Source organism: Saccostrea echinata, unplaced genomic scaffold (assembly GCF_033153115.1).
Source record: "Saccostrea echinata isolate AGI-Se365-2 ecotype Australia unplaced genomic scaffold, CSIRO_AGI_Sech_v1 ptg000030l, whole genome shotgun sequence".
In the NCBI taxonomy this organism is placed as follows: Eukaryota; Metazoa; Mollusca; class Bivalvia; order Ostreida; family Ostreidae; genus Saccostrea; species Saccostrea echinata.
In genome coordinates this window covers 5,899,186-5,922,174 of record NW_026889779.1, presented here as the reverse complement: position 1 = coordinate 5,922,174, position 22,989 = coordinate 5,899,186, and the positions used below count along the sequence as shown (strand labels likewise).

The 22,989-nt window shown below is 34.1% G+C and overlaps 1 protein-coding gene across 1 annotated transcript; it reads left to right on the top strand.

The window, feature by feature from the left end:
- Positions 1 to 13,794, top strand: LOC133196034 (aggrecan core protein-like). The gene is made up of 4 exons (XM_061331985.1): positions 1 to 316; positions 7,424 to 7,567; positions 11,655 to 11,825; positions 13,055 to 13,794. Exons 1-4 carry the CDS (start codon positions 1 to 3, stop codon positions 13,264 to 13,266), a joined length of 843 nt encoding a protein of 280 aa, XP_061187969.1. The 3' UTR covers positions 13,267 to 13,794.
- Positions 13,795 to 22,989: the final 9,195 nt, after the last annotated feature.

The following is a 22,989-nucleotide window of genomic DNA, read 5'->3' as shown; positions in this document are numbered from 1 at the left end:
ATGACGATTTTTACATTAATTGGCTGCTTATATTTATTTTCCCTCGAATGTTCCCCTGGATTTTGTAAAATTTCAGGAAAGGAAAACTTGTACCGAGAAGTTACAGTAATGCGTGACAAACAGAGAAGTTCCAACATAATTTTTACAGAGAGGAAAAGCTCAAAAATACATTGCGGGATTCAGTGTGGCGTATCAATGTGCCAAAGTTTTTCTTATAATTCAATTACACGTACCTGTTGTGGATATGACGTCACAATCACGGATACAACGTCAACTGTTTTGGAAAGTGGTTGGAGGACGTACAACAATATTACAGGTATTATTTCTTTATTACTATTATTCTGAAATATCTGACGTTTTCCAGGCGTTTTTCACGATTTTGATATTTGCCCTGGCACGTCAAATATTAAATCGTTAAAAACGCTTGGAAAACGTCAGATATTTCGGACTCTATTATTATTATTAGTAGTAGTAGCAGTGAATTCACTGAATTGTAATATGATCATGATAGATATCGTTCTTCTGGTTCATTGCAGCTTTTTTCAAAGTGCATGACTGCCAACAAATGTCCACCAAGTAGGGTTCGGACCCCAACTATTAAGTTTTTCTGCTATAATTTTGGGGGACTGTTTTACAAAAGAACTTACGGCTAAGACCAAAATTTAATTCTATTTATAACTTTCTATTTTATATTAATTAAAAATGATTTTAAGATTTTAAAAAAGAATTTTACAAGGTATTTTGATGCTGGCAATTTCAAACAAAATCATTGAATTTGAAAAAAATTACAATCAACGAAATTTTTTGGTCTTTGTCGTAAGTTCTTTTGTAAAACGGGCCCTTGGTTTGTTTTTTGGATATCTACTGAAGATTATTTGTTCTTGTGCTTTACTTGAGAAATGTTCACTTAGCCATAAAGCACCGGAAGGAAAAAAAATCTTATTTTTTAACCTCTAGTACACGTTCAAATAAGCTGAAAATACATTAATACAAAGTATGGGATTGAACTAGCTACAAAACATTCGAAAAGTACACAGATTCCAGATGGATATTTCAAAAGCTGTATGCTACTGGTATGGGGCATTAGAAAAAGAGAAAGATATCGGCAATTTAGTCTCCCCTTCTTAATAACATTCATCTAACGGAGATCATTTCTCCAATTCTTATCAACATTCATCTAACGGAGATCTTTTCTCCAATTATTCTCTACATTCATCTAACGGAGATCGTATCTATAATTTTTATCAACATTCATCTAACAGCGATCGTTTCATCTAATGGAGATCGTTTCTATAATTCTTACCAACATTCATCTAGGCCTAACGGAGATCGTTTCGCCAATTCTTATCAACATCCATCTAACGGAGATCGTTTCTTCAATTCTCATCAATATTCATCTAACGGAGATTGTTTTTTCATTCCTTATCAACATTCATCTAACGGAAATCGTTTCTTGGGTTCTTATCAACATTCATCTATCGGAGATCTTTTCTCCAATTCTTCTCTACATTCATCTAACGGAGATCGTTTCGCCAATTCTTATCAACATTCATCTAACGGAGATCGTTTCTCCAATTCTTATCAACATTCATCTAACGGAGATCGTTTTTCCATTCCTTATCAACATTCATCTAACGGTAATCGTGTCTTGGGTTCTTATCAACATTCATCTATCGGAGATCTTTTCTCCAATTCTTCTAACGGAGATCGTTTCTATAATTCTTACCAACATTCATCTAACGGAGATCGTTTCGCCGATTCTTATCAACATTCATCTAACGGAGATCGTTTCTCCAATTCTTATCAACATTCATCTAACGGAGATCGTTTCTCCAATTCTTATCAACATTCATCTAACGGAGATCGTTTTTCCATTCCTTATCAACACCCATCTAATGGAGATCGTTTCTTGGGTTCTTATCAACATTTATCTATCGGAGATATTTTCTCCAATTCTTACCAACATTCATCTTGTACGTATAGACCTTTTCTTCAATTCTTACCAACATTCATCTTGTACGGAGATCGTTTCTCCAATTCTTACCAACATTCATGTAACGGAGATCGTTTCTTGAGTTCTTATCAACATTCATCTATTGGAGATCGTTTCTTGGGTTCCTATCAACATTCATCTATCGGAGATCTTTTCTCCAATTCTTACCAACATTCATCTTGTACGGAGACCGTTTCTCCAATTCTTACCAACATTCATGTAACGGAGATCGTTTCTCTAATTCTTATCAATATTCATCTAACGGAGATCGTTTCTCCATTTCTTATCAACATTCATCTAATGGAAACCGTTTCTCCATTTATTATAAATAGATAGATTCTCCATTTCTTATCAACATTCATCTAACTGAAATCGTTTCTCCGTTTCTCATCAAAATTCATCTAAAGTTTATCCAATTCTTATCAACATTCATCTAAAGTTTCTCCAATTCTTATCAACATTCATCTAAAGGAGATCGTTTCTCCAATTCTTTTCAATATTCATCATGCTCTAACGGAGATCGTTTCTCGGGCTCTTATCAACGAGACCAAGAATGGGACAAGGTTGGTCAGTCAAGGTTGGTTTTCTGATGGTTAAAAAATGGCCAGATATATAGATATAGTCAGAACATTTTCTCTTCATTTACACTAACTTTCTCTGAAGTTAATGATTACTGGTTTTAATTTAGCTCAACACTCATTTACTTGAAATGATTCTAGTACAAGTATTTTTATGAAATAAAAATAAAATGAAACCAAAATTTTTGTGCTCGTATGCCAGCAAATATCAATTCGGGATATTCCTGACATTGCATACGAAGGGGAGAGGCAGGGGTCGTAAAGATTTTTTTGTTTTTGTTTTTGTTTTTTTAACCTTGTATCAATTCTTTGTCAGGCACTTCACACAGATTTTAAGCACTTGAATTTCAAATATTTAAAAAAAAAAAAAAAACAACATTTGAAGAAACTCGCTTGTTTGGAATTTACACCATTGAGACTCCTTAATTAATCATGATGAAAATAAAAATAAAGGAAATACTGACAGTGCAATAATTATTTCAGCACGTAATATAATATTCAGTTGAGTTCGACAAATATGCTTACACTCAAATGTAATAACACCATGCAGATGAAAACCACTCGCTAATTAAACCTTTATTTAGCAATATAAGCTTGTTTTTCAAGGTTTAGTATCACACTAATTAAGATGATTGGTTACACCGGATTCTGTACTTTAAATCTCGCCTATGGCGATGCATGAATGTCAACACAATGATCACCAACACGGCAATATTTCCATCCCGAAGGCTGAGTTTTAATAGGGATTACTAGCAGACTATAAAATATAACTGACATTTACTGTTGTTTGTCATAAAATAAAGGCCAAATTACCTCTTGTTTTTACATTTACACCCCCTTTGAATTGAAAATTATTTTAATTTTCCCCCAGGAAGAACCTTGTTTTGATTTTGTTTTCATACAACGATTCAACTATATCTAAATTGCGTTTTTCTAGTAGACATATTTTCCACTGATGTGCACACAACATTAACAGTATCAAAGTATTGATATTTTGTTCTGGTACATGTATTATTTTAAGATAAAGGATGTGTATTTTGTTCACCCCGGGTCGAAGATTGGGAAGGGGGGTGGTATGCATTTCTTTGCCCGACTCTCTCCTTGCACATAGAACACGGTGACCTCATATTTCGTCAGATGTTAGCCTATTTCTAGAGAGTGTGTCACAATCTTCATAAACTGAAAGGTCATTGAAGCTAACTCAAGGTTAAGGTTTTACCAAAGGTCAACCTGTTTGGTAAAACCTTAAGGACAGGGAGTGTAAATAATTCTTGGCCGCTTCATACCCTCTGTAAAGAAACACAGGAGGCTTATACACTTAGCACAAAAGTTGCTCTGGTCAGAGATTCTTTTGTGACCTTGAATAAAAATTCACGGTGACATTGATCTGAAGCGCCATTTTCGTGTCTGATCAATGCTTGCAACTTTGCTATTGAGAAATACGAAAAAATAATATTTTTTTATGTTTATAAGTGTGTCATGAACTTAGCCCATGGCAAGGTTATTGGGTAAAGGGTTATATTTGCATCATAGAGGCCTTTGGATCATATCGCTCACCCGAGTCACCATTCCCTTCCTGAGAAATTCATGAATATATACATTATGATTTTTTCCCTATAAAAATTACCACTTATATAGCCCACCCAGCCACAGGATTTAAACAACGGATATTACCTTTGGCTCAGGTGAGCTAAGAATAGAAACTCATTTTTGGAACAAAAATTGCTTTTGGCTTATTCAAGCCAGACCCGTAGAAAGCGATTTCTATTTGAGGAGAGGCCGGGCACACGCGCCCACTTTTATTTGACAACAAAAAAAATCTATGAGAGGTTTATAAGTAAGACCTTTTTCTTGTTAATTGAGACAATGAGGGAGCAAAAATACCTGCAAGACAAGCACAAATCATTGGCAGCAAATTGAAAGTTGGGGGGGGGGGGGGCTAATTGAAAGAGGAAAAAAAGAAAAATAGTAATTGTCTAGATGCGAAAATCCTATTTCGTGGGGGTGGGGTGGGGTGTCAAACTTCTTTCAGTACCAATTCCTTTTCCAAATCCTAACACTTACCCTTCTTTGACTACACTGCAACCTGTGCCTCTTGAAAGTAAGGGGGGGGGGGAACCTACGCCCCAATGTTCAATGCCTATATTATGTCTATCTTTGCAAAAAAGTGGGGGGGGGGGCTAAGCCCCCTTGCCCCCCCCCCCCGTTCCGACGCCTATGCAAATAAGTCGAGCTTTGCACCACAAACACTCTCTCCCCCGTTTGGCAAATGGGACTACTGAGCATGTGACAAAAAAGATTGGAAGTCACACTATTTAGGTTTGAATTGGCTTGAGACATTTGTAAGCCATCATATATAGGCACCTGACATGGTAACTTAGCAAATATTCATGAATTCCTTTCCTATCACACCAATACTTCGTTATTTTCAACACGTTAATACAGCATTATCAATGAAATTTATGCAAGAGGCAGTTCAGGGAAATGTTGTTTTACAAGCCCCTTACAGCCACACTCGGTCAAAATATAATGTTTTTTTTGTCCTAAATTCGGGATTATTAACCAGACTTCCTTCCACTGGTTGCCATTACGTACTATTTTGTTTAGCGTAATGAAAAATCCAGAGATAGCTAATTGGAACTACTTGGATTTTTTCCACAATCGACAATCAAAACCTCCTATTTGGCTGCCAGTGAAAGGGAATTGGGTAAATAAACGCGAATTTAGGATAAATGAATAATTTTGATTCGGGTGTAAACGTAAGATGCTTGTAAAACAACATCTCCCTGAACTGCCTCTTGCATAAATTTCATTGGTAATGCTGTATTAAGGTTGAAAATCTCCCTCGAAGAGGGGCACCCTGTGTTTACGAGGCTGTTTAGTATTTTTATATGCCGTAAAGGGGCAATCTCTAAAACTTAACAAAAGCGGAAAATGATATCAAATAACGAAGTATTGGTATGACAGACTAGAAATCCATGTATATTTGCTAAGTTATCGTGTCTAAAAAAAACTCCCACAAGGAAGGAGGGGGGGGGGGGGATTACACCAACTAATCGTCAGGTGCCAGGAATCTTATACAGACAGAAAAATCATTATCACCCTAACTGAAGTCTGACTGGATGCCTTTCATCTTTTAAAACTCATTTGCCATTATTTCTTAACAATAGTTCAAGCTTCTATGCGTAAATTAATTACTTATGTAAATAACTTCAAATTCTCAATATCAGGGTGACTTTTAAAAGCATACTGCTCAACTGCTCGCCTACAAAAACAGCCGTGGTCTTACTCATTGGCTTGGGGAGTCAGCATCAAATGCTAAATGAAGAACTTGGCCAATGGACCAATCCAGGGGTATATGCACTGACATTGCTGCAGATGACAACTGAACCATTAATTTTGTTAGTCCCCGCCGCCACATGGTGTTCTGCAGAACTGAATTAGTCTATACTATGATGTCAAAGTAACCTGGATCAATCCACTGGCAAATTTAAATGCTGGAACAAGTAACGCTGAAAATTGGACAGAATCAGTTACACAGGACCAGAAGCACAGCTGCTGACTACAGTATCATTTTGTAAAGTGGCAGAAAGAGCAGGTGGTCATGGCCATTGACACAGGCCACTAACACAGAAAAGGTTACCCGATAGTCTTTACTACTAACAAGGTACTAATATCACGGAAAGGCTTTTCGGTGAAAGGGGGGGGGGGTCGTTCTACTTGTTCTTTTTTTTTGTTTTGCGTTAGTGTTTTTTAAGTGCAGGGCATTCGACTGGTAAACCTTGTTTATTTATGTTTAAAAACCAACTAAACGGGTCCTTTAGATTGTACTTATAAATACAATTTGTGTTTGAATTAAATTTTTAAGAGTAGATGTATGATGAACAGATACTATTCAAGTTTTACCAACACATTTATAATGGATATCATGAGATATGTCCTTGAATTTGAATACATGGTTCGACTGAGCCAAAACAGATTTTCCATTAACCATTTGTCGTCTCAAAAACCAGTTGACTAGTTTCATCTGAATCCTTGGGTAAACAGAATTCAATTTTCTTCAAGTATAGGGCCATACAATCCTTTAAGGTTCATTGATACTCTGATAAGAGAGATAACTCTTAATGACATATGTGTATTTTAAAATCCCTTATAAATTTGACAGGTTGTCTTTTTTGTCCAATTTTGCCCCGCAAGCTATGCTATATTTGTCTGTATTTTACTTATAAAACACATTTCTTTTGGAAAATCATAACAGTTTAAGCAACATTTTATATGTGTGAGCAGAAGGTTCATGAACCTTTAATGGAAAATTATTATAAAGAAGAAGGTTGAGTCACAAAAAAGTATTTTCAAGGACCAACGGACCAGGGGAAAAACTTGGTGAAAGTTTCTCTACTTAAGAACCCTGTCTACAATGCACACTAAAGAGTTCTGATTCTCTGGTATTTTTCTGCAGTTAGAGTGATCTGCCCTTATATCTAAATTGAGTAAATTCAATATTGAAATCTACAGTGTGTTTCTCAATTTGCAACTCGAACATTCTTAACATTTTGAAAGGTCAATTTTAAGATAAATTATAAATATGATAATAAGGTATAACAAAACATTTATTGACTGGGTTCTCGGGCAAAATGCTTTCTGTTGACCCGTCGAAGCAAACTGTGTGCCTTCGGCCTAACGGCCTCAAGCAAACAGTTTGGTTCTTGGGTCAGACAAAACGCATGTTGCCCTCGAACCCAGTCAATAAATGTATATTAAAACACAAACTCTTGCACTATATGAACCAATTTTCTCAATTCTTGGGTATCTGTGACGTTTGTAAACATACAATACTATTATACTTTTTCAGCTCATTCCACAATCACAGAGCCAGTAACACCACCACTTACCACAAATACACCAACCACCACCACCAGTGAGGCACACATAACGGAACCACCTACAACGACTATTACAACCACTACTATTGCCAGCACAGTACAACAACCTTCATGTAACTTTCTTTAAAAATCAGAAGTATATTACTTTAAGGGTTTGCAAGATTTTTGGTTTCCCGAGGTCAAACATATATTTACCATAATGAGGCCTCGGAGTAAACCAGGATCTCGCCATCTGCTATGATGTTACCATCTAACTGTTAAATATATACATGTATTACATAATTATGTATCGTAAGCAAATAATTCTCCAATGCATCTAATTTACAAAGCACGGTTGTCATTTTATCTGAAAAATTATTCATTGTGCCACGGTCCCGCTCCAATACCATTAACTGATAAACGGCAAAATAGTCTTCATAAGAAAATTCATATATTTTGACCAAAGCAAAGTGGTTTAGTAAATATCTTGGTCACTATATACATATGAATCTCATAGGTGTCGGAAGCAAATTGATGGGGGGGGGGGGACTAAACACCCCCCCAAAAGCGGGGGAGGGGGGCTAAGCCCCAATTTTCAATACCTATATTATGTCTATCTTTGCAAAAAAGGGTGGGGACTAAGCCCCCCCCCCCGGTTCCAACGCCTACGCCTCTAAGATTTAGAGTTGACAGATTATATGATAAAATCTAAGTAAAAGTTAATTTTTTTTACAAAATCTTCCGTAAATGATTTTGAAACTGCGAAATATTTACATAGAATTATACTTTTATGTCATGTTAATTTATTGTATAATTATTATCAACTCTAAAAAAATATGTAGAAAGTTTTATGGTAAGGATATCTTTTTTAAAATCTAAATGCAAATTAACATGTGAAGTAGGAAGATAACGAACAGTAATCAAACTCAAAGGTCTATTGAATCAATACAATTTAATTTTTGGAGCCAAGCAAACACAAGCCTCTGAAAACACCAGAGGTGGGATCAGGTACATATGTGCCATGGAGGAGTAATCCTTCCCCTGTCGACCCGGTTTCACCCGCAGTGTGCTCCTTGTTATGATCGGAAAAATCTGTGTGAAAAACGTCAGGCCATCTTTAAAAAATGTTCGTTTGCCCTCTACCGACTCAGGATAAAACAATTGGGTCGGTAGGTAGGTGGGGAAATTTTTTTTCTAGAAAATTTCAGAATACTTATCGACAGGATGAGAAAACCCAGGAATAAAAAGAAAAAAAAAATATCCTTTTCTGGAGGTTAAAAGAGTTTTGAGTTGGGACATTTTTAAGCAGTCGGTCGGAAGAGGCCAAACAAACATTTTTTTTTTAAAGATGGCCTCAGTCAACATTTAACTTAATGATAAGACCGTGGAACGATTGGAAATATGGAGCTTACATTTCCATCTGTTAGAATCCAAAAATTTGATTATAGATAATAAAATGGGCGGGTAAAATTCGGCGCGAGCGGCTGAGAAAAAATTGATTGAAATCCTAGTTTAAAATTCATTTTCAATCCATCTCGGTTACGATCGTAAGCACAGTGTTAATGATTGATCCAGAAGACAAATAATTTCAATTTCGGAATAGTTTGAAACTTATGTGTTTTAAAGAAATAAAAAGGGGACGGCAATTTGATTCATGTCGTAGGGGAGGGGCTGAAAGATCTTGGAAAAATTAAGAACATTTTTCAGTGAAGAAAATAATAAATATCTCGTGTCATTCTAGAAATAAATATATTTTGCCAAGTGAAGGCATGAACATAAATAATCGGACTCGACACAATTTGCTAACCCCCCCCCCCCCGAATTAAGTGCCCGTCCCATGTAACTTTCACGTGCCCATGAAAATATTGGGTAGAAATTCTGATATACATTAATTTCAAACTACATGTATTTGGGAGTTGAAATTGTCTCGTGGATCATACATTAACACTGTGCGTATGAAAATAGTTCAAGTGGATTGAAAATGAATTTCGAACTAGAATTTCAATCCAATCAGGCGTCCGTGTCGAATTGTACCCACTCATTTCATTGTCTATCATCAACTGTTTTGACTGTAACAGATGGAAATGACTACAAGCTGCATATTCCCGATCTTGCCTGTTACTGTTCCGTGGTCTTAGATTGTATTTGCTCACAAGGTCATTGTATCGATCATAGATTGACTTTAAAAGGGACTGCTGATATTTTTATTTCATCAACTTATTTGTCAATATCTTGCCTCGTTTTAGAAAAATTATTGTTCATACGTAAAACTTGCTCTGCATGGCGTATCGAATCAACTGGGAGACATAAACTCCGTATGCAGGTGATAATGGTATATTGCTACATAAATAAGGGAAGTTAACGATAGGAAAGTTGAATTCATCACCTTTATCATAAAGTTTTATTGTTAGATTATCATTAACGTCCCTTTGTAGAAAAATATCTAAATATGAAAAGATGTGTCAGACTCTGGGGTATCTTTTATTTTGAGTATATCAACTTCGGGGTACTTGTGTGTATAATCAGAATGTTTTTTAACGAAATAATTTTGCAAATGACCAATGACAAGGTAAGTAAATTTACATGTACGAGTTCCGTTTTTTTTTTTTTGAAAAAAGCAGCAGTCTATGATATCAAAAAGCCTGAGTACAAATTGAGTAAATAAAAGCGTCTTTTCATTAACATGAAAATTCACTGTGACATTTATTACTAGCCTGAACAGTGTTTGCTTTTAAGGTTTCAAATGGCCGATTTAGCACTGAAGACAAAAATCGAGACTAATATAAAATGTTCAGTGAATAACATTTGTTTTATCACTCTTACTTGCAAATTAAATCCTTTTAGACTTTATTTAGATTTCATAAAAACCACAGCAATGGCTTTCAGAGAACGATACTTCAATGTATAAAATCAACATTATCCAAGTTTCAGTCTTAAGGATGAATAGTATTTCAATCGATTTTATCCATTTTACACCTCCATATTGTAGCGAAACGGTGCCCTTTTGCATCTTTAATGTAAAAATTATTCTTAGTCAGGCACGTAGCATTGTTTTTCAAGGGAAGGGAGCTCGAGGGTTAGCATCGTTTTTCAAAGAGGACAGCCGGAAAATAATATAAAAGTATCCGACCCATATTAGGGCCCAATTTTCTAACCTTAAATATCCACTACGTATAAAATATTCTGATATTAATTCAAAGCATTTTAGAGTAGAAAAGGATTTACCAAGAGAAATTTTCAAAATTGATTACCAAAGCAGTTAAGATTGCTTTGAGGTCTTTTAATTAAAAAATAAAAATTTAAATATTAAGAATATCAATAAATGCTGCTGGTGGAAAGATGTTTTTTTTTTTAATTATTAGGAATAGAAAAACGATTGGGCGGGACATTCATGTCTATGAACATATTTCTAATCTAAGAAGTGTCAAAGGTCATCTGTTTCATGGTTCTTCCATCAATGTAATGTACACATCCATAATATGATATTGTACGTATTCGTAACTACTTTAAAAAATAATAATTTTCAAAAACAGATATAAACAATGCAATAAGATATATTTCCATTTTTGTATATACGGGAAAGGACGGTTACAATCATTGCAAAGAAAAAAAAAAACAACACAAAACACAAAACAAAAAAAAAAAAACAACAAAAAACAAAAACGAAACAATCCGCTTAAGCGGATTATGTTTTTTTTTATCTGCAATGTTGCAACTGTTCATCCTCATAACAAAGAAAGAATGCTCTTTTTTTGTTTACTTAAATATCGATAACACATTAAAACTGCAATACTAATCATGAAGAAATCTAAAGAATGCACAGTTGGTACGCAACATGTTCCTATAATAAAGGAGTTTAGAGATAGAATTCATGAATCCTTGCAGAAAACGTGACATCGTCGATCTCTCTTGGGCATTTAAAGTGGTGGGCAAAAAGTCCTGTGAAAGAAGACAGGCCCGTAGCTTTATTGAAGGAACCCCAATAATTTTGCCAGTATATACCATACAGTGGAAAATAAAGCTATAATGGTTGTGTCCCTCAATAATTTTGCCACTTACATACTGTACAATAGATAACAAAGGCAATTTTATTGTCGTGCCCCCCCCCCCCCCTCCGAGCTAGTTGTAGCGTCTGATTATCTTGGGGGATAAGTACTGCCTCCCCAAACCGATATTGTTTCCAATGGGCCTGAAAGATTACATTTTAAAACTTTTTTTCAGGCACTTCTTGCCCTTCAGATTACACTTGCAAACTTGGACTTGTTTTCTGCTACAAATATTTCGGAACAAGAAAGAGCCGTGTGGACGCCGAGTCCTCCTGTGCCAGCGAGGGAGCGGAACTCGTCATAATCGACAATGCTGACAAAGACAACGAAATTTTGTCATACATTAGTGAGTTAATTTAATTCAAATAAGACATTTAACGTATGCCCACTGCAAAATATTGAAAATAAAAAAAAACTGACAAAGTTATGCAAGAAGAGTAAAAAATATTTGTAGATTTGGAGAAAGTTCGTTTGCATGTAATGCTCTTTAAAAATTCCTACCGTGCGACAATTTTAAAGTATTGTTCGGAACGGTGCCGCTAGAGATATAATTCGTTTTAAACATTTCATCTGTCAATATATGATGTGATGAATTGTTAAGTTAAAACATTCGGTATAATTGTTTTCAACACTCGGGAGCTAATTAACACATATCAATAAAAGTGCGAAGATATAAAGGCAAAATAATAAATAAAGAATAATTGCCAGAAAACATTTCAATCATAGCATTCATGATGAATCCTTTGCAGAGAAGTACACACATAATAATTGTTTGAAACCTAAATATTGTATTTTATTTTTCACTATTTTATAAAAACAGATGTCTTTTCTTTCGACACTTTTCATTTGGCTATCACTATGTGACCTTGACAACATGGCATTGAGATACGGCCTTGAAGCAAGGTCTTGATACCTTTGGGCAACATCAAACTCAAATTTTAATTCATTCAAATATCATTTCCCAGTGACCTCGATCTGTAAGCATGACCTTGAGTCAAGACCATGACAAACGTGTGTCATCATACTTGAATAAATTCGATGAAGAGTGCCATACATATCCTGGACATATACCGAGTATGTTTGGAACTTTGATCGGAATTGACTTCAGTATGTTGTTCTTATGACCTATATTGTCTTGCTTAGGGTCATTTCACGATAATAGAGAAACGAAATGTTGAAGTTATGTGTAATTTGTACAAGTTTGTAAGTTAGTAACTTTGTTACTAATGATTTAAAAATATATAATCTCATATATGTGGTTATACGTTAAACATTTCTAAAATATGAATTCAAGGACATGTCATCAAGGATACAGGGATGACCAGGGGAATTATTTGGAGAATGGGGTATATATCCGTATATGTAAAACACAAACAACCAAACAGACAACAATTAAAAAAACTATCATTTCGTTTAAAATCGATTATGGGATGACAATTGAATAATGGCGAAATTAATACAATTTAAAATTCTTTATTAAGTCTTTGTAACATTATACCTATTCGTCTTATTGAATTTGTATTATGTTTCTTTAAATTATGTCAATGTTGGCTTTTTTTTTTTTTTAAAATGCAGATACCAACTCAATAACAGAACTATTTTATTGGGTACAAGGCAGCTATGTCGGCAGTCAGTGGCAGTACAACGACGGTACACAAATTACGTACTTCCGGTGGGCCCCTAGTCACCCTTATAAGTATGACCTCTTGGCTTTCAACAAAGATAATGGATTTCACGGAACCACGAATACTTACGATGACGTGTATTTCTGTGAAGTCAAACTCTGATCGCTACCAACCACTAACAAGCTCGAGGCAGATGGCTTGAACATTGTAACTTAAGGTCAGACGACACGTTCCTCGAATATCTGTTTTTACATTCCTTTGTAATATACCAAAAATATTTATATTTATTATATTTTGATTTCTAAACTATTTTCAAAATGTCTGAAAATATATGGACCAAAAATAGTGATATCAGCAGTTCAAGTGAACTTTAGTATAGGATTATATAGAAAATACCATCCCCAGAATCTTGCACAAATGCCTGGTAATGTACCCCGATTTTTTGTGAGGAAACTTCTTAAAATGGCAATATTTCAATCGATCACAAAATATTGGGAAAAGCTATATATATTTGAGGAACGGGTCGTCTGACCTTAACTGAAATCTGATACATGTATATAATTGTTTGACTTGTTTTATGTACATCATTTTGATATTTTTTTTTTTTTTTTTTTTTTTTAAGAAAAAAACTTTTGGGATAAAATCGTTGCGTTCAACTTATTAAGAAAAGGGGGAAATCGTGAAGCAATAGCTGGATCATTTATGAAAAACTAGTTTCAAATAAATCGTTTTACCATTATGCCTTGAATTAGTTTGTATGTGTGTACGGGGGGGGGGGGGGGGAGGTACTGATCAATCGGATCACCTCGCCCTTTTCTAGAAAAAAGATTTTTTTTCACAACGATGACACAACTGCCTCAATGGCACATTTAATCTAATACACTATACATGTATCTTTCAAAAATAGTCATCAAAACGTTGATTTTTATTTTTTATTTATTTTTTTATTATTATTATTTTTTTTTTATAATTTTGATACAGCCGAAGAGATAGAGTTATAGCATTCTGATTTACAGAATTATATACCTCAGTCATGCTATTCGAGAGGAGTTATCACTTTGGATTTATTTATTTCCAGTTCTTCTTTTTCCAAATGTTCTACTAAAAATTGCAAAACCTGTGATATTTTGATAAATACTTCGTTTTATACCAACCTTACTGGACACAGTTTATATACTAAAACTGGAGAAAAATTGACCTGTAAAACTTCAAACGCTGTCTGTGGAATCCGATCGGAAACTGATATTTGTACTTGTTTTATAAGAGTTTAAGACAATGACAAAAAAAAAAAAAGAATGTATGAAAGATAATGAATAAGTTAGTACAAGTCCAACATGCCCCAGGGTCATGGAAGCAGTTTTAGACAGGTCAGAATTTCTACAATATCTTCCAATTTTTATTATAAAAACACACACGAAAATAAAAAAAAATGCCCCCTTACGTTGTTAACATAATTTTTATCACACACACACACACCCTCTCACACACATGTGAAGGGTGTCAAACGGGGACAGGTGCATTTTCAAAAGGTGTATTAACGCGAAGTAAAATGGTGTTTTAATTTCAACAAATGCGTAATAACGCCTTTGAAAAGGCATAATTAGCCTTTCTAATGCCCTGATAACAAAAAAGGCGTAATAACACGAAAAAAGGCGTAATTACGCCTTTCAAAAAGACGTTATTACATGTACGTCTTTCGAAAAGGCGTTGTTGATCTTTTGGGCTTTTGAATAGCCGTTATCATGTCTTTTTGCAGGCCCCTGTTTTTGAAAGGGGGGACAGCCTCCCGAAAAATTTACAAGCAGAAAATAAAAGCAAACAAACAATTAAAAACAAAAAGTGTGGGCGGGAGGGGGGATAAGCAATAATTTGCAAGAGTTCGACCATGCTGCAATAACATGTGCAGAGACCAAACAGCCAATAAATGATTTTTTTTAAATATTTAAACTAAAGCAGGACATTTTTCCCAAAAAGTGGGGTGGGGTAGGGGAAAGGTGTTATAACGCCTTTTTTCGCGTTATTGCGCCTTTTCAAAAGGCGTTATAAAGCCTTTTAATTTTTTTCTCCAGAGATTGATCCTAATACCGGTATGCTTTCGTATATACGTGTACTGTACTTCTAAACTATTCGGTGATTTTTTATCCCCTTTTCTGAACGAATTATTATTGCAGGAGCAAATAACATTTTTTTTTCAAAATGCGAAAGGGGGAGAAGACATGACAAATTAAGAAGTAGATAAACATGTGCCTGAAAAAAAATTGACCAAAAAAAAATCAGAAAACAGTCATTTTTTTTAATCCTGACATTATACTCAAGAACGTTATTTTGTTGTGAAGGGAGGATTCTCTCTGCATTGTTTTTACATCATCTGAACATTTCCATACAAAATCTACCCACTTGAATTGTAGCCAGTGTTTGGTATTAGTTTAGGGGAACAAAATGTGTATTTCATGGTCTACATCATAATGTGCAGATTCAGGAATTTTTCTTTGTAACTTTAAAAACTGAAAATTCAGGTGTGGGGGGGGGGGCGGGAGTGATAACCCCTTTTAGATCTGCGCATGTTCATCACTGTGGGTCTGAACGATATCAATATCCTAGCATCCCCTTGATCTGTAGATTCAAATTTGTTTAAATCATGGACCCAAATGATTACATTGAGCTAAACAAGAGGCCCATGGGCCGCCTCGCTCACCTGAACACATTGGCTATGAAAAAGCAAAATCAGTTCAGTAGTGAAAAGTTTACAGGGGGAGTGTTGGCAAACTTGAATTTTACACTTCCTGGGGATGCTTCCATATCAATATAACTAATGCCTTTGCTGTTCTTGAACAGAAGATTTTAAAGATTTTTTCCTATATATTCCTTTGTAAAAATTTGATCATTGTGGCCCCTCTCTATCCCTGGGGGCCATGATTTAAACAAATTTGAATTTACACTACCTGAGGATGCTTCCATATTAATGTGACTAATCATGGCTTTACTATTCTTGAGCAGAAGATTTTTAAAGATTTTTCTTATATATTCCTATGTAAAACTTAAATTGTGGCCCCACCCTATCCTGGGGAATGGGGTATCATTTAAACAGACTTGAATCTTAACTCTACCTGAGAATACTTACACATCAATATGACTGAATATGGCTTTCCGGTTCTTGAGCCAAAGATTTTTTTCCTGTATATTCCTATGTAAAATTTTGCTCCCCCAAAGTGGCCCACCCTATCCCCTGGAGTCATGATTTGAACAAACTTTAATCTAATCTACTTGAGAATACTTCCACATCAATATGACTAAAAATGGCTTTTCTGTTCTTGAGAAGGTTTTTAAGGATTTTTCCTATATATTCCTATGTAAAACTTTGTTTCCCCACTGTGGCCCCACCCTAACCGGGGGGTCATCATTTGAATAAACTTTAATCTACACTACCTGAGGATGTTTGCATATCAATATGACTAATCAAGGCTTTGCTGTTCTTGAGAAGATTTTTAGATATTTTCCTGTATATTCCTATGTAAAACTTTGTTCCAACCTTGTGGCCCCACCCTAACCCCAGGGGTCATTATTTAAACAAATTCAAATCTACACTACCTGAGGATACTTCAATATCAATATGACTAATCAAGGCTTTGCTATTCTTGAGAAGAAGATTTTTAAAGATTTTTTCCTATATATTCCTATGTAAAACATTGATCCCCCATTGTGGCCCAACCCTAACCCCGGAGGTCATCATTTGAACAAACTTGAATCTACAATATGTTAAAAAGTTTTTTTTAAGGAAGCTCTAAACACCAACAAAAAGTTTTTTTTGGACTTGGAGAAAAATACGTTTTATAAAGGTATGCATATTGAGACTATTTAGTTCATTTTCAACGTAAGGTACCTGCCTTATTTCGGCAGGAAAAATGTTCAAAGACAAGGACTATTTATAAACAGAAATCACTGTTGTTTACCTATACTGGGAAAATTAATGGAAATAATGAATTAAATTACTTATTCTTGGTCTAATATAATGTTTAGAATATTTTAATCTATCACAAATTGTGTAATTGACCATAAATATCTTACTTCTAAGAGCAGATCACTCTAACTGCATAGAACTACCCTACAAGTAGAACTCTTTTGTGTGCAGTGTTTAGAGCTCCCTTAGGTTTGAAATTTTTTGGCCCAGTGGTTCTTGAGAAAGAGATTTTTAAACGATGCCACCAAATTTTCACTATTTCTGAATTATCTCCCCTTGAAAGAGGGTGTTACCCTTCATTTGAACAAACTTAAATTCTCTTTACCTAAGGATACTTTGTGGAAAGTTTGGTTGAAATTGGCCCAGTGGTTCTTGAGAAGATGAAAATGTGAAAAGTAATTACAATGACAACAATGACATGCAGACAACAGACAAATTTCAATCAGCAAAGCTCACTTGAGCCCTTGGCTCAGGTAAGCTGATAAAGGGTTAAGGTTACAGAAAGCATATATGTGAAAAACTTTATAAAAACAGCAGTACCATAATTATTAGTCATACTTGTATGCAAATATCCTCAAAAAGTAAAGTTTTAAGTTCCTTAAAATCATCTTAAAGCTAAGGTAAGGCCACAACAGATGATTTGAATCCTACACTACATGGATTGGTTTGTTCAAAATTATTTTAATGGAACAATATGGCCCTAGTTTTCAACTCTTTTTTTTAAGTTTCCATTCCCATTTTTTCTGATTTTAAATTTTGGTCCCCAGTTGTGCCCCCTCCCTTACTGTAATTTGAATAAATTTGAATCAACCTCAATGATGAAGCTTGAATTTCAATATGAATGATAGTTGCCATATTGTTCTTGAATTTCTTTTTCATTTAAAAAAAAATCTTTTTAAAAATTGATGTTTTATTTATTTAAGCATTAAGTAAAGCACATGATCTATGCAAATTCTTCTATTTTTTGAGAGAAATATGTCAAGTGCACACTTCCTTACATTGCAAATCCTAAGATCCTCCCAGCTAATTTATGCAGTGCAATTTCAAAGGTCAATTTTGAAGTTACCTGTAACTGATTATAATTGTGTTGCTTATGTCTAAAAAAAACACATTGTTTTAAAATGCACAGATTTGTTAAAACAACACTGAATATTTTACATTCTATACTTTAATGGACAACATTCACAAATCACAAATCAACACAGAATTAAAGATTAACATTCTGAATTAATAATAAGCATTCTCCTTATAAGTATCTGCAGATGTGCAAGTTTGGTTGGTATTCCTAAACTAACTAGGAACAATGGAAATGTTACTGACTCATGTCATCGAATCTCAAAATTTTGTAAGATGCATTATCCAATCATCATACTTGGAATCTAAAAATGATACTAATTGAGTGCAGGTTTGGTTTATCTATCACTTATAAATATAGAAATAGCTGTAAGTACCATCCTTTACCAGTCATTTAAGTATAACATGTACAGATGACATTCAAAGCAAGAATTGGAACAAACACCTTACATGCAAGTTTAGTATATAGGTATACACAATATATCCATAAGTTTTATATTTAATTTCAATTTTGGTCAAATGAACAATTTCAAATCACCAAAGTACCAGACTACCTATCCTATAGGTGCATTTCAAATACAAGGTAAGCTTGAACACTGCATCAATTGTGGCAATCTAAGCTGTGAACCTGATGTTCACTAAAGCATGGTGTTATGTGCCCTCTGGGTCAGACGCAGCCTCATCTGAGCATGTACCAGACTGCAATCATTGAGGCAAAATATGTGCCATGCTTTAGTCTATATATTGCTCATAGTTACAGGAAAATAAGCCTATTTTTATGCCCCGCCATGAATATGGCCGGGGCATATAGTGTTTGTCATGTCCGTCTTCCGTCCTTCCGTCACACTTTGCGTTTAGCTCTGTTCAAAGCTCAGTTTCAAAGAAACTATCCAAGATATTTTTATCAAACTTCATACGCTGATAGATATTGATGAGGGCTATGCAACTGCATCAACATTTTTTGACCTTGACCTTTCCTTTGACCTTGACCTCACTTTTCTTAAATTAGTGTTTAGCTCAGTTTTAAAGATACCATTCAAGATAGTGTAATCAAACTTCATATGTTGATACATACTGATGTAAGCTATTCAATTGCATCAACATTTTTTTGACCTTGACCTTTATTTTGACCTTGACCTCACTTTTCTTAAATTAATGTTTAGCTCTGTTTTAATGAAACCATTCAAGATATTTCTAACAAACTTCATATGCTGATACATGCTGATGAGAGCTATTCAACTGCATCAATATTTTTTACCTTGACCTTTCCTTTGACCTTGACCTCACTTTTCTTAAATAAGTTTTTAGCTCAGTTTTAAAGATACCATTCAAGATAGTGTTATCAAACTTCATATGCTGATACATACTGATGAGAGCTATTCAACTGCATCAACATTTTTTGACCTTGACCTTTCCTTTGACCTCACTTTTCTTATATTAGTGTCAAACTTCATATGCTGATACATACCGATGAGAGCTATTCAACTGCATCAACATTTTTTGACCTTGACCTTTCCTTTGACCTTGACCTCACTTTTCTTAAATTAGTGTCAAACTTCATATGCTGATACATACTGATGAGAGCTATTCAACCGCATCAATATTTTTTGACCTTGACCTTTCCTTTGACCTTGACCTCACTTTTCTTAAATTAGTGTTTAGCTCAGTTTTAAAGAAACCATTCATAATATTTTCATCAAACTTCATATGCTAATACATACTGATGTAACCTTTTCAACTGCATCAACATTTTTTTACCTTGACCTTTCCTTTGACCTTGACCTCACTTTTCTTAAATTAGTGTCAAACTTCATATGCTGATACATACTGATGTGAGCTATTCAACTGCATCAATATTTTTTGACCTTGACCTTTCCTTTGACCTTGACCTCACTTTTCTTAAATTAGTGTTTAGCTCAGTTTTAAAGAAACCATTCATAATATTTTCATCAAACTTCATATGCTAATACATACTGATGTAACCTTTTCAACTACATCAACATTTTTTGATCTTGACCTTTCCTTTGATCTTGACCTCACTTTTCTTAAATTAGTTTCTGAATCAAACGTCATATGCTGATACATACTGATGTAAGCTATTCAACTGCAGCAATATTTTTTGACCTTGACCTTTCCTTTGACCTTGACCTCACTTTTCTCAATTTGTGTTAAAATGTTGCATTACTAATATACCCTTGGCGGGGCATTCATGTCCTATGGACATATTTCTAGTTTCTCCTAATCACTTTTACATCTAAGACAAATTACATTAACACCACAATTGAAGCACACAAAAAACAAATAGCATATTTACATTGTGACATTCACACACTAAGCTTTAATATCATGTTCAGTACATAATTCATATGTATAAAGGAGAAAACACAATAATTAAAGTTTTGTATAAATTCACAAAATTGACATAATGGTCCTGATCCCACACAGGAAAAAAAACCAGAGATAAAAATTACATCTTTACATCTTTAGTGAATGGTTGATTATCATTCTTGCAAACCTAAATAGAATATATGGGAGCAATTAATTTCTATTTATGGAACCCTCAAACTAATCAAAAGAACCTGGCATATGAGCGAATTAGACAGGGCAAATGTTTTTAAGCATTTATACCTCATGTAGTATTTAAAATGTCAAATTTAACATTAATAGGGGTCAAGTTTGATGTCTGTCAAGGAAAGGTTCTCAAGATAGTCTTCCCATGTCCCGAGAAGTTTGACTTTAATTAATAACCTTTGAACTTGTGACCTCAAAGTCAATAGGAGCTGGTCATTTACTGCCTAGGAAGTACTAGTTTACAAAATTTGATGTCTGTCAAGAAAATGATTCTTATTTTATATTGAGCTGGAAAGTCATCCTATGTCCAGATTTGTTTGACATTTAATCTGACAACCTCAAAATCAATAGAGGTCATCTACTCTTTAAGAGTACCAGTGTATCAAATTTGATTTATGTCAAGGAAAAGTTTCTCGAGATACTGAAAAGACAATAATTTCCTATTTTCATAAGAGTTTAACCCCTGATCTTTGACACTGTGACCTCAAAACTGATAGGGGTCATCTACTCTTTAAGATGTTTCAGGTGAACATTGCATTAGGTTTTTTTGGGGGGGGGCGGGGGGTTTAGAAAATTTGGTGCTCATACTGTCTTTTGAGCAAATAAGTAATCTGTAATCTAAGGAAAAATGAGAAAAATTAAGACATATAATATATAATTCCATGTTACAACATCACATATTTTACAAACATTATACATAAAACAACTGATAAATACATGTCCTACATTTAAATGATTATTAATTAATTGCAATACACATCTGATTTCTGTATTCTAAAAAAGAAGGGATTTTTCTGTTTACCATAATTATTAAAAATCAATAAAATTTTCAAAGATTGAAGAAGACAATATCACAAAGTATTGGTATCATTTAGATTAAATTTGACAGTTTTATTTTCGGAGCATGGTCAGGTCAAAGTCATTATCTTTTTCCTTGACATTAAGAATTAAAAATACTGTTGCCATTCAGGCAATGCTTATACTTCTATTTCAAAAGATTAAATGTTTTTCTTTTTGCACGAAAAGACCATATTAAATAGGGTTTATCAGAAGACACTACCAAATTATCAAAAATAATTTAACTAAAAATATATGACTGTAATCCAAATTCCCTCTATATTTCTTAAAATTTTAAGGATTAGTTATTTTTATATGTTTCCTATATTTAATTTTTTTCTTATTTTCACATATGGTGAAGAAGTCATATAAAGATACAAAATGATACAATCATAAAAAGTTTCGACTCTGAAGTAAGAGAAAGAAGTCACTGATTTTTTGCTCAAATCTGCTCTTAGATTCATTGTAAACTTTCAAAAGCTAAAAAGGTTGTAGTTTGTTCAGAAAATCTTTCTTGACATATTTTAAAACTTCAATCCATAGTTATTTATTTCAGCCACTTCAGAAAATGTTTTTTATTGTTTAAAAGTTATAACTAAATTCATTGTTCTGTATAGTTATTTAAAGAAGCAGAAAAAGATATTTTTCATACGCCACAGTTCCACTAAAAATATTATAAGTCCCTGCTAGAATTCAAACTCAGTTTACTATTTCTGTTCAAATTTGTACAATTATGAGAAGTAAAGAAAAATATGATATTTTAAAGCCCTAATACATGCTTATGTGCAAGACATATACCCCGGTAAGCAAATATACATTGAATATTTTATTTTGTAAGAATCCCTTCTTAAAAAGAACACTCAAGGTACTCCTGATCATGCACAGAAATTGACAAAAATATTCTAAATATGAAAAATAAAAAAATAAACAAAAGAAAATGCTAGCTCTTTTATATTCTATATAAATATTAACAATCTAATATTAAATAATACAGTTGTCATATCTGAAGTGAATCAAAATAAATTTCAAAACATGCAATTAATACAATGTATTCCAAATAAATGATTAATACACACCCACACGATCACAGTCACTCACAATGTCACCTTTCACAAATCCCACCCAGAAATCAAAACTTTGGAAGGCAGCATTACTAAGAATAAAGTATGCTTATCACTACACAACCAAACCCTTACCCATCAGCAATAAATATGCTGTCTGTACACATGGATTGTAGTCCAAAATCAGTGAGATGTTATGAAATTCACTGTCCACTTCACGAGGCACACATTCTTGAGGTCACCTTGACCTTCAAATAATCTGTAACAATCAATGCTTCATGAGACAACATTAGTGTAGGAACAAGAGGCCCAAGGTCCTTAACGGTCACCTGAGTATAATACAACAATTTAGAAGTTAAATACACTAACAGATGAAGCTTTGTT